General features: G+C 42.1%; 1 protein-coding gene across 2 annotated transcripts in view; it reads right to left on the bottom strand.

The window, feature by feature from the left end:
- Window positions 1-15969, bottom strand: part of COL3A1 (collagen type III alpha 1 chain) — a 97536-nt gene that overhangs the window by 25038 nt on the left and 56529 nt on the right. For both annotated transcript variants that reach the window (XM_083467460.1, XM_083467461.1), the window contains 15 exons: window positions 15636-15680; window positions 13499-13552; window positions 11709-11807; window positions 9379-9423; window positions 9169-9267; window positions 6821-6874; window positions 6549-6656; window positions 5803-5856; window positions 5570-5668; window positions 4199-4252; window positions 3690-3788; window positions 3191-3244; window positions 3043-3096; window positions 2180-2233; window positions 93-146 (listed from right to left, as the gene is read on the bottom strand). In XM_083467460.1, the coding sequence (XP_083323586.1) occupies window positions 93-146; window positions 2180-2233; window positions 3043-3096; window positions 3191-3244; window positions 3690-3788; window positions 4199-4252; window positions 5570-5668; window positions 5803-5856; window positions 6549-6656; window positions 6821-6874; window positions 9169-9267; window positions 9379-9423; window positions 11709-11807; window positions 13499-13552; window positions 15636-15680 (1026 nt within the window). The remainder of the gene's footprint in view (window positions 1-92; window positions 147-2179; window positions 2234-3042; window positions 3097-3190; window positions 3245-3689; window positions 3789-4198; window positions 4253-5569; window positions 5669-5802; window positions 5857-6548; window positions 6657-6820; window positions 6875-9168; window positions 9268-9378; window positions 9424-11708; window positions 11808-13498; window positions 13553-15635; window positions 15681-15969) is intronic.

The raw sequence follows: 15969 nt of genomic DNA, 5'->3' as shown, positions 1-15969 counted from the left end.
ATCTGTGCATCCATTTTTTTCCCCATTTTATTTCTGGAGGTGAAGATTGAGGGGAAAGAGGAGGGAAAAGAAAAGACGAAAGGACAACTTACAGCTTCTCCAGGCTTTCCATTCTCTCCGGGTCCGCCGGGAGGACCAGGTAGTCCCTAGGAGAGGCAAAAGAACTCGTTACACATACGGTATATAGGTCTGCTTTTCCAGCACATAAACCGCCAAATGGTGTTGCATGACTTTATAAATAAAAATTCCGAAAGAGTAGAAAGTGGCTTCCTCCACTTAGTGATTTCCATCTGAATATAGGCATGATATTGTGTCAAACTACAGTGGTACCCCGCAAGACGAACGCCTCGCAAGACGGAAAACCCGCTAGACGAAAGGGTTTTCCGTTTTGGAGGCGCTTCGCAAAACAAATTTCCCTATGGGCTTGCTTCGCAAGACGAAAGCCCATAGGGAAATCTCTGGGGACCTCTTTTAAATGATAGCGGTGGGGAGCAAAGCCTCCCCCCCCCCTCCGGCCTTCAGAAGAGGTCCAGGAAGGCTGGCGGGGGCTGAAAGGCTTTGTTCCCCAGCGCCAGCATTTTAAAAGCAGTCCGGGATAGCAGGGAAGCGCTTCCCGCTATCCCGGATGGCTTTTGAAGGCAGGAGAGGTCCGCGAAGCCTGGGCACGCTGATGTCAGCGCCATGCGGGCAAGTCTCCGCCAGCAGCGGCAGCGCTGCCGCTGCTGGCGGAGCGCTCCGCGAAGCCTGGGCGCGCTGATGTCAGCGCACGCAGGCTTCGCCATGCGGGCAAGTCTCCGCCAGGAGCGGCAGCGCTGCCGCTGCTGGCGGAGCGCTCCGCGAAGCCTGGGCGCGCTGATGTCAGCGCGCGCAGGCTTCGCCATGCGGGTAAGTCTCCGCCAGGAGCGGCAGCGCAGCCGCTGCTGGCGGAGCGCTCCGCGAAGCCTGTGCGCGCTGATGTCAGCGCGCCCAGGCTTCGCCATGCCGGCAGAGGTCCGCGAAGCCTTGGCCGGACAGCTTTTGAAGGCAGGCGGGGGGAGCAAAGACTTTCGCCCCCGCCAGCCTTCAGAAGAGGTCCAGGACCTCTTCTGAAGGCTGGCGGGGGGCAAAAGGCTTTGTCCCCCCTGCCTGCCTTCCCAGGGGCTTTTAAATCGCCCCGGACAGCGGAGAAGTCCTCCGCTGTCCCGGGGCGATTTTAAAATGCTGCCCGCCAGCATTTTAAGATTGCCCCGGACAGCGGAGAAGCCCTCCGCTGTCCCGGGGTTTTTTAAAATGCTGGGGGTGGGAAGAAAAGCCCTTGTCCCCCCCCCAGCCTTCAGAAGAGGTCGGGGGACAGACTGTCCCCGGACCTGGTCCGAAGTCGGTTTCCCTAGGAACGCATTAATTGATTTTCAATGCATTCCTATGGGAAACCGTGCATCGCAAGACGAAAAACTCGCAAGAAGAAGAAACTTGCGGAACGAATTAATTTCATCTTGCGAGGCACCACTGTACTGACCCATCTTTTCAGTTATTGTCTACTCTGATTGGCACCGGCCTATTTTCCCCACCTGCCTGACATTCTTTAACTAGAGATGTCAGGGAATAAGCCTAGATCCTTAAGCATGCCAAATGGCTACTCCATCTCTGAGTCAATACTATCTCTCTTCCATTATAGAGCACAAACGTGCAGTTCAAGAGTAACCCTAACAAAGGGTATGTTTGCAGCCTGTCACCAATAATTGTTCATATAGTCAAATGTGAGGCTAACCTGAAGGGTCTATGTCAAGGAAAACATCTGTAGGAATATTGAAGGAAACCTACAAATAGGATTAGATAAATTCCTTGGGAGGTATTTATGGATCTTTTACAACTCCTTTTAGATGACCAGTAGCTAAATTTGATAACCTGATGGTGTCTTTGCAGTTGGGAAAGGCATAAAAATACAGAGTAGGGAAATCTATGGTACCTTGCTTTTTTCTGGCTGAAATTGGCTCAGAGTTACATTGCTCAAATCCCACTGATTCTGATGGGATGGGATAAGCAAGCTGAGTTCAGGACTGCAGACTTGAACATCAAAACATAATTAAATGATTCGTGTCATAAATGCATTTCCACATTTTTGCCCTAACTTGCTTTTAAAGAATCTGGTTTGGGGAAAAATACATACTCAAGAATGAATAACAGCCGAATATCAAAATACCTGGAATCCAGGTGGTCCTGTTGCTCCTGGCTCCCCTCTTTCCCCAGAAGGACCCTGGAAAAAACAGAGGGGGAAAGTAGTCATAATAGTTTGCCAACACACTCTACTCATCATTGGCACATCTGTACTGTTTTGTTCCTGGATATGTTGAGATAAAGAAACAATAAGAGGGCAACACTAATCAAGAAGAAGAAGAAGAAGAAGAAGAGGAGGAGGAGGAGTTTGGGTTTGGTATCCTGCTTTATCACTATCCGAAGGAGTCTCAAAGAGGCTAACATTCTCCTTTCCCTTCCTCCCCCACAACAAACACTCTGTGAGGTGAGTGAGGCTGAGAGACTTCAGAGAAGTGTGACTGGCCCAAGGTCACCCAGCAGCTGCATGTGGAGGAGCAGGGAAGCGAACCCGGTTCCCCAGATTACGAATCTACCGCTTTTAACCACTACACCACGCTGGCGTAGTAGTAGTAGTAGTAGTAGAAGGAGGAGGAGGAGGAGGAGGCAAAAGTACTGAATTCCTGAATTCCTGATGAATGATTCCTTGTTCTGCTCCCCTCAATCTCATTTCCAATGCTATCGGAACAAACATACTCATTTCCCCTAAATATCAAAAAATAATTTGCATGTTTATCAGATGAAATTTGTACCCCACTGCCCAATGTCATGTGAAGTCCCAGACAGAATTGCAGATAGGATGGGTGATAAATTTACTTTGTCTTTTTATAACCAATAGTTACAATTTTAGCAGATATGATATAATTGGGATGCTGCAACAGTAATAGCAGGTTAGAGTAGACGACCTTTGAGGTCCCTTCCAACTCTGAGTCTATGAAATTGTTGTCATGTTTCTCACTGAAGCTTACTTACAGAAGGTCCTGGAGGGCCCTGTGCTCCTGCTTCACCATCCTTTCCCGGTTGTCCCTGTTAAATAAGAAGAAGTGGTGTTAGTTATGGTCAGCATAATGCCATAAAGATATAACGTGGAATTACTAGCAGGTTGATTAATTCTACTCACCAGTCCGCCTGGAGGTCCAGGTGAACCTCTCTCTCCATTTTTACCTGGTGAACCCTAAGAAATACAAAACATATGGCGGAGTTGAAATGTATCTCTGAAATCTTTTTTTGTTTTTAATAGTGGAAAGTTTCAATGGCTGTGCACTGAAAGCAATAAAAGTTCAGTATACTACATTCTATTTATTATCAAAGTAATGTGATAGAACCATAATTAATGGCCAGTCACAGACATTCAGGGGTGCCATACTCAAAGCAGAAACAGACTGGACTTTTTTCAGCTGGAACTCACTGGAACTCAGTTCTGGCACCTCTCAGGTGGGTGTCATTCTAAGAGAACAACAGAGACATTCATGGTGAGTTCCGGCACCTCTTTTTTTGTAGGAGAAAAAGCACTGGAAACAGATATTCTGTTGTCTGAGTCACAGCACCATGAGTTTATAGAACCTGTAAGTATAAGTAAGTGTGGCCTCTTAAGTATATATTCTTCAGATTATACTAACCTCGCTACCTTTGGGACCAGGAAAACCCATCACTCCTGGTTGACCTCGTGGACCTGCTGGTCCTGGGGGACCACTTCGCCCTGACTCTCCCGGGGACCCCTGATGAAAACAAATGCAAATTAAATGTATAGGGACATGTAAAGAAACAACAGAGAAATATGAAAACGCCAAGGGATCATCTTGCTGTTGTGAATTAAACAAAGACAGTTCTAGATTATCCCATCATTTTAAACATTCTTGAACAATTTAAAACACACAAACAAACAAAAACAAGAGAACCCTAAGACACTGAAAGTATACGTTCATCTAATAATATTTGGTGTCCCCATGAATGTTAGCAAAGTAGGGTTGACAGTGCCATTTAGTAAAACCCAGAGTAAAAGCTTTGCTAATATAACTTCAGAGCAAACCAATGTACTCAGTAAATTTAAATAAGCTGCTATGTTTATTTTATTACAGGTGTGAAAGTCAAGGATGGTAACAGGAGTGGCATAAAGTTATTTACTTACAGAAGGACCTGGTTTTCCATCCTGTCCTGGGCTTCCTGGGCTTCCTGTTAAACCCTGCGCAAGGAAATGAAAATAGTATTTGTGTAAAAGAGACCTTTCGTAAGAGGACATTTTAGGGTTCCATTTTATTTTCCCCACTGTTACAGCATTAGCCTTGAAGACAAGCTTTATTAAGTGGTAGGGCATGTTATTTTAGGGCATGAAACTTAATTTTTGCTAATCTCTCCAGTGAAGGGTCTTAAAAATTGTTTTTGGGTGTGAAAAATTCAAATCTGCTATTATTTTGTGGCTGGACAACTATTAGCTTGGTAAGTCTACTTTTGGTGCAGTAGCACACAAAATGCTTTCAGAAAACAAAATAATTTAAATTTCCCCTTCTGCAAATGTCAGGTGATGCTAAATAAATTAATTAAAAATATAACTGCAAGTGCTTGGCAAATATTTTCAATGATTTACACACATTTTGCTTGCTTAGCAAAACTAAATTACATTACTTTAACCAAACTTCCTTTTGAATTCCCAAGTCATGTTACAACTTTTTTTATCACCTCTCATTTTTGGAATTCGAAAGTTGACAAATTCAAGATGTCCTAGTGGTGCAGTCAAGAAACAAGTCCACCATTTCTTCTCTATAATGAAGCACAGCTCTTTACAAGCATTGACCACTAAGTGCATAGGTGTAAATGGATTCTCAAGGATTGGACACTGGTAGGGAATTATCTAGAAATCTAGAAAGTTGGTATCTGGATATTAGCAGAATAAAGTATTGGCATATGAGCTCTTTGTTACTATAGCTAGCCATCACTAATATGGAATATATATAATATTGTGTGTGTTTGTGTATGTAAAGAACCCCTAGACAGATAAGTCCAGTCAAAGGTGACTATGGGGTTGCGGCGCTCATCTCGCTGTTAGGCTGAGGGAGCTGGCGTTTGTCCACAGACAGCTTTCCGGGTCATGTGGCCAGCATGACTAAACCACTTCCGGTGCAACGGGACATTGTGATGGAAATCAGAGCGCATGGAAACGCCATTTACCTTCCTGCTGCAGCGGTACCTATTTATCTACTTGAGCTGGTACGCTTTCGAACTGTTAGGTTGGCAGAAGCTGGAAGAGAGCAACGGGAGCTCACCCTGTCACAGAGATTCGAACCACCAACCTTCTGATCGGCAAGCCCAAAAGGCTCGGTGGTTTATAGCGCAGCGCCACCCGCATCCATATCTATATCTATATCATCTCTATCTATTATCTATCTATCTATCTATCTATCTATCTATCTATCTATCTATCTATCTATCTAATCATCTATCTATCTATCTATCTATCTATCTATCTATCTATCTATCCCACCCAGAAGGTATTTTAACTTACTCTCATTCCTGGAAGACCTGGGCTACCATCACGTCCTGGTTCACCCTGAACGCCTCTTTGTCCTGCAGGTCCAGGAGACCCTCGTTCACCGGGGCCGCCCTTAAATGGCATTGAAACAAATTCCAATATAGGATTAGTAACAGATTGTGGAAATATAAAGTTGTATTGTAATTTGAGGAAAAACAATAAGCAAAGTAGAAAGTGAACAGTTTAGCAGGAAGAGAAGAGTATACCTTTTCACCTGGAAGTCCATTACTGCCAGGAGGGCCGCGAAAACCTGGGGCACCCTGAAGGAAAAACCAACAGAAATGTTCATGTTGTGGGTCACTTAATAGCAGAGGAAAAGGATGCGCTGAAGTATGCTACATCCCAACCAAGCAGAGAGTCAAATGCATTTTCAGTCTTTTATTTGTACTGAGATGTCCACATAACAATATATTTATATATGAGATGATATATGAGATTTAGTCAAAAGAATAACTATAGGCGACATTTCACATTGGATGAAAAGTTTATCTGTTGCTGTTCTAGAATTCATGTACACTGGACCTGATCCAGCTAATGAAAGGACAAGGTCATTGTACCGAGGAGCTTACAATTTAATGCTACTGATGGGGGAAAGTGCTATAGTTGGGGAACACACTGCAAATCCACACTGTTTCTCAAAAAAATATATATTCAAGAATATGTATATTCAACAATCTCGTTGGCTTTTTTCTAGTGAAAAAAGCTCTTACTCCATTTCATTCTCTTGAATTTACCGTCTTCTGAATAGTCCCTTAAGTTGGGCCAGGCTAATGTTTTGCTGCTTCAGTGGTATTTAGGTTGCAATCCTATCCATACTTAGCTGGAAGTAAGTCCACTGAACTCAGCTGAACTGAATTCTGAGCAGACATGAGTCTGGTTGCACTGTTGGTCACACGAGTCATTTCAAAGGTGTGTTTCCCTTTGTCTAAAACCTGATCTGCTGAGTACTTACACGTTCTCCTGGACTTCCAGGTATACCATTTGTGCCAGGTTGACCAGGACCCCCTGCCTTGCCTTCTTCTCCTGGAGGACCAGCAGCGCCGGGAGTACCATTTTCACCCTTATAATGAAATACAATAAAATATTATTAACTGGTAAAGCTGGAGGAGTCCCAAAGATAAAATCTCACTACAGCAATGTCTTTTGAAACCAATTTTCCATAAGCAGGAATTACATTTCCCCCCCCATCCAAACCTACTAGGTACTGGGTCGACAAATACTCACTCGTTCACCTCTTGGTCCCGGTTCTCCTTTTCCGCCATTCTTACCAGGTTCACCCTAAAGAGAACATACAACCCTTAAAATTTAACCAAAAGACTTATTAAACAGCAATTGTTCCAGCAGGTGAAGCACCTCACATTATAAAAAGGTAAAGGTAAAGGACCCCTGGATGGTTACGCCCAGTCAAAGGAGACTATGCGGTGCGGAGCTCATCTTGCTTTCAGGCCAAGGGAGCCAGCGTTTGTCTGCAGACAACTTTCCGGGTCATGTGGCCAGCATGACTAAACAGCTTCTGGCACAACGGAACACTGTGATGGAAACCAGAGTGCATGGAAATGCCGTTTACCTTCCTGCCACAGTGGTACCTATTTGCAGTATCTACTTACACCGGTGTGCTTTCAAACTGCTAGGTTGGCAGGAGCTGGGACAGAGCAACGGGAGCTCACCCTGTCATGGGGATTCGAACTGACAACCACAGTGCCACCCACATCCCTATACCTCACATTATACTTCCGATAGAATGTGAGGTTTCACTGACTGAGACCAAATGAACCACACACGCTAGGAGAAAAATTGTGCTGTTCTGAGATTTAGGATCACGTTGTATGCATTCGGCAAAGTGGATTCTGCAGCACTAAAGCTTTTGCCATGACACTCTTTGTCATTTTGCTGCAACAGGGTAGCTACCCCTGCGGTAAAGATTAACGGCTGTTTCAGACATGCGCATTCACCGCTTGACTTGCTTGTTTGAATGAGCCAGCAAAGATCTAACACTACAATGACAGCTTTCATAAAATCTCACAGTGGCTTGGACTTAATCATACATAGAGTAGACCCATTGAAATCAATGGGGCAAGTTAGTCACAGCTAACTTAAGTCTCATTAATTTCAATGAAGCTTCTCTAAGCATGATTATGCCTTGATCAAACATGGCTTTTCAATGCACTTGGGTTACACCCTTAGTGTTGAGTAGGCAAGCGAAAAGCAATCTAGTAAAATCTGCTGCTGAATATTCATCTTGAGCTCAAAGTATTGTCAGCAAATATGATCCATTGTCTGCCATGATCTCTCAAGAATTCTTGCTATTTAGGATGCAAGGCACATGGAATTATTCCTAAGCATGACTGAACCCACCCTAAAGTTACGCATTTTTATTTGTCGTGCCACTATATCTAGTAAAATATTTTCTTATCATTAATATTTTTGGCTTCTAGTGCCATCCCCATTTGTATTATATTGTCAAGGCATCGAGAGTCCTCCCCTCCCGTTGATAACTTCACAGATAAGAATTAATGAGCAGTTTATAATTTATAGTCTTTTTTTATTCAGTCATCTGGTTGCAAGCAAAAATCCACATTTCTCCACTAGGAGAGCAGTTGGCTACTCTAAATCCTTCCCCTTCCACCCCCCAAGATCCTGAGCACCAGCAGTAAGTTCCTCCTCTCTGCATTCTTTGTTCTCTAATACAGACAGACCTCCTAGTTCTTGGGGAGGGGGGGTCTCTCACACTCTAATGACGTCTCTGCTGGCTGTTCCCTCCCTTCTGTTTCTCTTTCCATTATCTCATAGCTAGGTAACTCCTGCCAAAGCTGCTCAGTGTCTGTGTCCCTCCCTGCTTCTGAAACCACTGGAGACAAGTGGGGACAAATCTTCCTCCTCCAGCTCCTCTTCAGGGAAGAGCTGCTCTGCCTGAGAATGCTTTCCCTAACCCTCTGATTCAGGTTATTCCCAGGCATATATCGATAATAACAGCAAGTTAAAGTTAGATTAGCCTCAACCAGAGCCAGGGCCTTTTCAACACTGGCTGGTGGAGTGCTCTGTCTCATGAGATCAGGGCCCTGTGGGATCTGATTTCTTTCCGCAGGGCCTGTCAGACAGAGTTGTTCCGCCTGGCCTTTGGCTTAGAATCAATTTGATTCCCTTCCCCCCTTTCTTTTTTCCTTTCTCTTTCTATGATGAGGCTGCATTTTAATGAATGTCTTAATTCTTTTAATGTATTTTAATCTTGTTTTTAAGTTGTATTTCAATCAACTTGTTTTTATTATTGGTTGTTAGCCGCCCTGAGCCCAGTCTTGGCTGGGGAGGGCGGGATATAAATAAAATTTATTATTATTATTATTATTATTATTATTATTATTATTATTATTAAGATGTAATAGTTTTCAGGAGGAAACATGGAAATTTGGAAGCTCAAAAGATAATCCTCCCCAATTAGGTTCAAGTCATGTCCTTGTGCCTATAAGTACTGTATAGATTGCAGGTGTTGTTTTCCAACATCTGTAGGGTTGCAGATGTTGTTTTCCTGAATCCAGTTTTCATGTAAACTTGACAAAGATGAGCTGGCGACTTACAGCTGGACCTCTTTGTCCAGGGATTCCATTGGTACCCGGGGGGCCAGGAGGACCACGGCCTCCGCTCAGTCCAGGAGCACCAGCCATGCCAGCAGGACCCTGTGTGGAAAGAAAATGTGCTCAAATTTACAAATTCCCATGTGATATTGAATAAAATGGCAGCTTAGACCACAGGCACAGCCAATGTGGTATGACAGCAGGATTACTTACTGGGGGACCTTTTGCACCAGGACTTCCATCTCTACCTCCAGGACCCTAGAGAGAATAGGTAATAATGTTTAGAAATGAGTGCATGGGAAAAGCTGCAGAAAGTAGATATAAAATTTACTGCTTGCTGTGCTCTAAAAGAAAATTATATGAAATGTCGTATAGATGGTACTTAGCACCTAATGGATTATCTAAAATGTATAAGAAGGTTCCTAATAATAACTGGAAGTGTAAACAGGTAGATGGGTTTTTTTACATATATTTGTGGTAGATTTGCAAGAAAGCGAGGGTATTTTGGGAAATGATACATGATAAGACAAAAAGATGTGTAAAATGAGTATTGAAAAAGCCCAAAGTGTTTATGTTAGGGATTATAGGGGCAGAAATCCCACCGAAAATGTGAAAAGTTGTTTATGTATGTAACAACAGCAGCTAGGATTCTATATGTGCAGAAATGGAAGGAAGAAGAAGTTCCAACTGAAGAAGAATGGATAAGTAAGATAATGGACTATGCAGAACTGGCAAAATTAACAGCAAAAACAAGAGATTCTAATGATGAGGGTTTTATGGAAGAATGGATGCCTTTTTTGGACTATTTAAAGAAATTTTATAGTATGACGAACTCGCGAGAAGGATTTCAGCTATGAGTAACAGAAGTAATTAGATTATAATATTGTGGTTATAACTTGATAGATAGAAGATAGGGTGAAGCAGACAACAACTGCATGGAAAACGAGGTTGGAAGCTGACAAAAATATGATATGAAACTATACTATGAAGCAGCATGCCTATGTCGGTTAAAGGAATGGATAAAACTAGAAAATAAGGAATTATTGGATCTTGAAGGTTTTGATAACAGATTTGGATGGCACGCATACTTATGGTGTGACAAGAAGAAAATCCATAAAGGTTTTGGGAACCACATCTTCAGGAATTCATTAATAGAAATATGGGACAGGTACAAAAATCTATTGGAACCAAGAGTTCCACACTGGCTATCTCCGCTGGAGGTTATGAGTGTAAAGAAAATTAATATGAGAGGTAAATGGATTACGTATGGTGAAATGGTAATTAAAGAAGGAGGAAAATGGAAATTAAAACCATATGAACAAGTTAAAGATCATGTATATGATTGGTTGCATTATCTCCAGGTTAATGAAATGTTTAAAAAAGATATAAAAGAAAGTGGTTATGTAGAAAAAGATTCAAAATTTCAAACAGATATACTAAATAATGAATGTAAAATTTTGTCAAAAATGTATAAGATATTGTTGGAATGGTATACGAAAGATGAAGAGGTTAAATCGGTAATGATACAATGGGCCAAAGACTTTGGGTATAATATTCAATTTGATGATTGGGAAAAACTGTGGAAAGGAAATTTAAAATTTACTGCATGTACGGCATTGAAGGAAAATGTTATGAAAATGTTTTATAGATGGTACATTACACCGGTAAAACTACCAAAAAATGTATAAGACATGTAATAAGTGTTGGAAATGTAAAGAAAAAGAACGTTTTATCATATGTGGTGGGAATGTAAGAAAGTGAAAAGTTTCTGGGAAGTGATATACAATGAATTGAAAAAAGATGTTAAAATATACTTTTGTAAAGAAGCCAGAAGCTTTTCTTTTAGGGATTACAGGAAAGGAAATAAGAAGAAAGGATTGTAAACTTTTTCAGTATGCAGTTACAGCAGCAAGAATTTTACTGGCCCAGAAATGGAAACAAGAGGAAATATTGACGGTAGAAGAATGGAGAATGAAACTGACAGATTATGCGGAATTGGATAAACTAACTGGGAAAATTAGATACGTGCGAGACCAAAGGTTCATCGAAGACTGGGGAAAGTTTGTAGAATATCTGAAAAGTGTATGTGATGTGCAAACAATGCTAGTGGGGTTTCAAGAAGCACTGTAAAAATTGAGATGTATTGTTAAAAAGAAATAGAAAGGGGAGGGAAGACAAATGGCAATACAAATGAAGGGAATGCGTACTGAAGAGATAAATATGGATGATTGCCAGAGAAGCTGAAGGAAGTCCAAAAAGAGATAATTTGTTAAAATTTGGATAAAATTGTATAATTGTGTTGGAAAATTAATAAAAATTTATTGGGGGGGGGGAAGGAAGCTGACAAAAATAAGAGAAAAGACAAAACTGTGTTTTGATTATATAATTTAAAAATGTTGAAACTTAATAAAATAGAATTGAAAAAAGAGAATAGGTAATAATGTTGACATTCACGGAAGCAGCTTTTAAAATGTCTCCATGAAACAGATTTTGCTAGGTGAGTAAAACAATGTATGGGTGTATAAAGGACATATGATACTTACAGCAGGACCAGGACCACCAGGCTGTCCTTGAGGACCAGGTTCTCCTCTTGCTCCAGGAGACCCACTAGAGCCAGGGGGGCCAACAGGACCAGTTTCACCCTGAATAGAAGAGAGCAAGCAATCGGTTTTAACAAACAAAACTCAGTAGCTTGATGATTTCATCCTACTTTGCCAAACTTTTTAGGCATTGCTAACATAGGCCATCACAAAACATCCATATATAAAATTTTAAAATATATACAGTTATAAACAGCCGTGTAAAATATGTAATAATGAGGATTTTCACTGGAGTTTCTTCTGGTGGTTTCATTAAGTGGAAGATCACATCACACGAGGGACATGGCAATCAGGCACCATCAACGGTGTCTCTGAAAATTTTTACACATCACTTGGGAAGACAGGCGAACTAATGCCAGTGTACTGGAAGAAGCAAAGATCACCAGTGTTGAAGCAATGATTCTTCAACATCAACTTTGTTGGACTGGTCATGTTGTGTGGATGCCTGATTATCATCTTCCAAAGCAGCTACTCTATTATTAACTTTAAAATGGAAAGCGTAATGCTGGTGGTCAACAAAAGAGGTTTAAAGACTGTCTCAAGGCAAATCTAAAAAAAACCACTGACAACTGGGAAACACTGGGCTTTGAAGACACTCGAACTCAGGACGCAAGGGATAAACATGCTAAGAGGAAGGCACACTTGGCAAATCCACACCGTGATCAAATCCCGCCCGGAAACCAATGTCCCCACTGTGGAAGGACGTGTGGATCCAGAATTGGCCTCCACAGTCACTTACGGACTCACAGTTAAAACCGTGTTTATAGAAAACAATCTTAGTCGGCTACGAGTAATCGCCAAAGAAGAAGAAGAAGAAGAAGAAGAATAATTCTTCAGCACAAAGTAATGTCAGCAAATATGTTTGCCATGATCTCTCAATAATTGTTGCTATTTAGAATGTGAAGGAAAGGGTGCGTGGAATTGTTTTCTGAAAAAGTTAGTGGAAACTAAGGATACATCAACACCAAACACATTCATTTTTTTACCATTCTGCCTCTCCCCACAAAGGGATACTGAAAACCATAATCAATGAGGCACTGAAGATCCTCTTCCAGATATCTACACAGTACCTTGTTATGTTTGCATCAATAGAGAAGATTTTAAATCTGGAACTTGGCCATTCAAATCCACAAGTGTTTCAATTAAAATCACACTGCATGATTTTTTTGGGGGGAATAACCACTTCACATACTATTGGTAAAGGGTAAAGGGACCCCTGACCATTAGGTCCAGTCGCGGATGACTCTGGGGTTGCAGTGCTCATCTCGCTTTATTGGCTGAGGGAGCCGGTGTACAGCTTCCGGGTCATGTGGCCAGCATGACTAAGCCGCTTCTGGTGAACCAGAGCAGCGCACGGAAATGCCGTTTACCTTCCCGCTGGAGTGGTACTTATTTATCTACTTTCACTTCATGCTTTCGAACTGCTAGGTTGGCAGGAGCAGGGACTGAGCAATGGGAGCTCACCCCATCGTGAGGATTTGAACTGCCAACCTTCTGATCAGCAAGCCCTAGGCTCTGTGGTTTAGCCCACAGCACCACCCGTGCCCCACATGCTATTAATAGATAAGAAACACCTCGTTAGTGAAAAACCCAGACCCAAGACCTACTTTTGATAAAACTTCCTAACTTCATCGAATTGTGGATTTCAGCAAAACGTCCTTAGGATCGCATATATGAGACATTTATTTAAAGGCAAACATATAGGATAGAAAGGGATAGGATAGGATAGATACCTTAAAACCTGGAGAACCTGGAAATCCTGAAGGTCCAGGAGGGCCTGGGGGACCCTTAAGAAAACAGCAACAACAATATTATTATTGGAAGAAAACATGATATAGGTCATTATTTTTTTAAAGTATTAGTTGTGTTGCATCATATTCTTATGAGAATAGATGAAAACAAACAAGAGATTATGTGGCCCACGTATGAACATAATCTTTCCCTTTCTGAATGTGTGACTTTGGAAGGTTACTTTCACCATCATGAGCTGGTACCCTGTGCTTGAAGTGACACATCAAGCACAGAGCTTAAGCTCAGGTATCTAGCCTAGGATCTCTCACAAAACCATAAACTGCATTTGATTACCGCAAACCACAGAGGACCTTCTCTGTGGTCACACCTAGGTTGTGGGACTCCCCACCAAGAGAGGTTCATTTTGTTCATCTCTGATGGACTTCCATCATCTTGTTCACACAAATTTTTGGTTTCCTAAACTGGTCTTTTTTAACAACAACAACAACAACAACAACAACAAATCCCTAGATTTGATATCTATCTCCTATGGCCTGTTCCTTACACATTTTTAAAAAATGTGGTCGACATGTTGATGTTTTGTGATTTTAAACATGTTGCAAGTAAACTTGACTATTATTTTTTTACTGAAAAAGCAGGATATGGATATCACAACAATATATAAATAACACAGGAAGCTTGTGTTATGACCACGTGAATGGTTATACACTGGTCCTTGCAGTATGCCAGATATAAGTTACTTGGATTTCATAATGTTGAATATGGACAGATTTTAGCACACATTAGTCTCTTGGCTAAGTCCCAAGGCATTGTGATGGAATGGAGACTTAGAGCTCATCCAAACTTGCACCTGTCCCATGCCTAGAAAGCATGAGTCTGAGCAGTTTTCCACTTGCCCCATTGCTTTCCCCTGGGAAACCAGCTCTTTAGGAATAAATCAGAGCAAAGTCAGTCTGGAGAAAACATGATTGACGTTTGCTCTGATTCAGCAGTAAATGTTGGGTTTCCCCAGGGGAAAGTGGTGTGGCAAGGGCAAATTGGATGAGTCTTTAGCGCAGCTGCTCTCATGTGGTGAGACTTTCACTTCAGCCACAGACTTTGACTCCCAATCACAGGGAAGACTCTTGTTAAAAGCAAGATGGCGTAAACCCATTTAAATTTCACTCTGTTCAGTGGACTGAGACACGCCTAACATTGTCTGGGTTTCCTCAGCACATATGGAAACTGTGGTTTTAGATTTTGTTCGTTAATCAATAACCTGAGAAGAATTTCAATCTAAATGCTATTCAGAGAGACGTGACTAGATAGGTTTATTTATTTTTGTTGGATATCTATCTGACCCTTCTGTCACAACTTCTGGAGAGTGCACAGGGGGTGAGCTCTCAACCTTTTTTTAAAAAAGATTTTGAGATGGAACTTAGCAAGTTTTTGAATAAAACAAGAGACTACCAGGGTGTGGGATGAACATATAGAAGCAGAAGATACCAGTGCGGATAACAAAAGGGCCAGGCATTGTTTTAATGATGCAGGTTGCCTAGCGCTACTGGTTCTCTGCAACAAATGTAATATCTGAAGTGCAATACATCTGAAGTTTTAATTTGGCCATTGCCTTCATTGAGGGAAGCCAGAAGTGCTTTATGTCTCACTTGCAATTCAGCAGCACTTAATATAATATATGGCTAGATGTAAAGGTAAAGGGACCCCTGACCATTAGGTCCAGTCATGGCCGACTCTGGGGTTGCGGCTCTCATCTCGCTTTATTGGCTGAGGGAGCCAACGTACAGCTTCCGGGTCATGTGGCCAGCATGACTAAGCCGCATCTGGTGAACCAGAGCAGTGCATGGAAATGCTGTTTACCTTCCCGCCAGAGTGGTACCTATTTATCTACTTGAATTGGCGTGCTTTCGAACTCCTAGGTTGGCAGGAGCAGGAACCGAGCAACGGGAGCTCACCCCATCGCGTTGATTCAAACCGCCGACCTTCTGATCGGCAAGTCCTAGGCTCTGTAGTTTAACCCACAGCGCCAACTGCGTCCCGGGCTGTACTCCGAGTTATAAACAGGTCAGCTTTTGAATACATGCAGAGTGGCTGATAGCTACACAATGCACAGTTACTTACGGGTTGGCCAGCTGCTCCAGGAGAGCCATCATTACCACGACCGCCCTGCAAATGGAATTAAATACATTAGGAACAAAGAAAATCTGACACGGAACAATATCAATATGTTTCATTGCGGGGATTCAAACCGCCAACCTTCTGATCGGCAAGCCCTAGGCTCAGTGGTTTAACCCACAGCGCCACCCGCGTCCCTCAATCCTGGTATAGGGGGAGAATAATTTGATTCTTACTATGGGCACTTGGGATATACTTGGAAAATAAAAACACAGAATTTGGGAGCATCAGTGTCAAAGGAGCAGAGGATATATAAATACCGTATTTTCGCCCCATAGGA

This window comes from Podarcis liolepis (assembly GCF_965112155.1).
Source record: "Podarcis liolepis genome assembly, chromosome: 1".
NCBI classification, from domain to species: Eukaryota; Metazoa; Chordata; class Lepidosauria; order Squamata; family Lacertidae; genus Podarcis; species Podarcis liolepis.
This window is presented reverse-complemented; position numbering and strand designations above follow the sequence as displayed.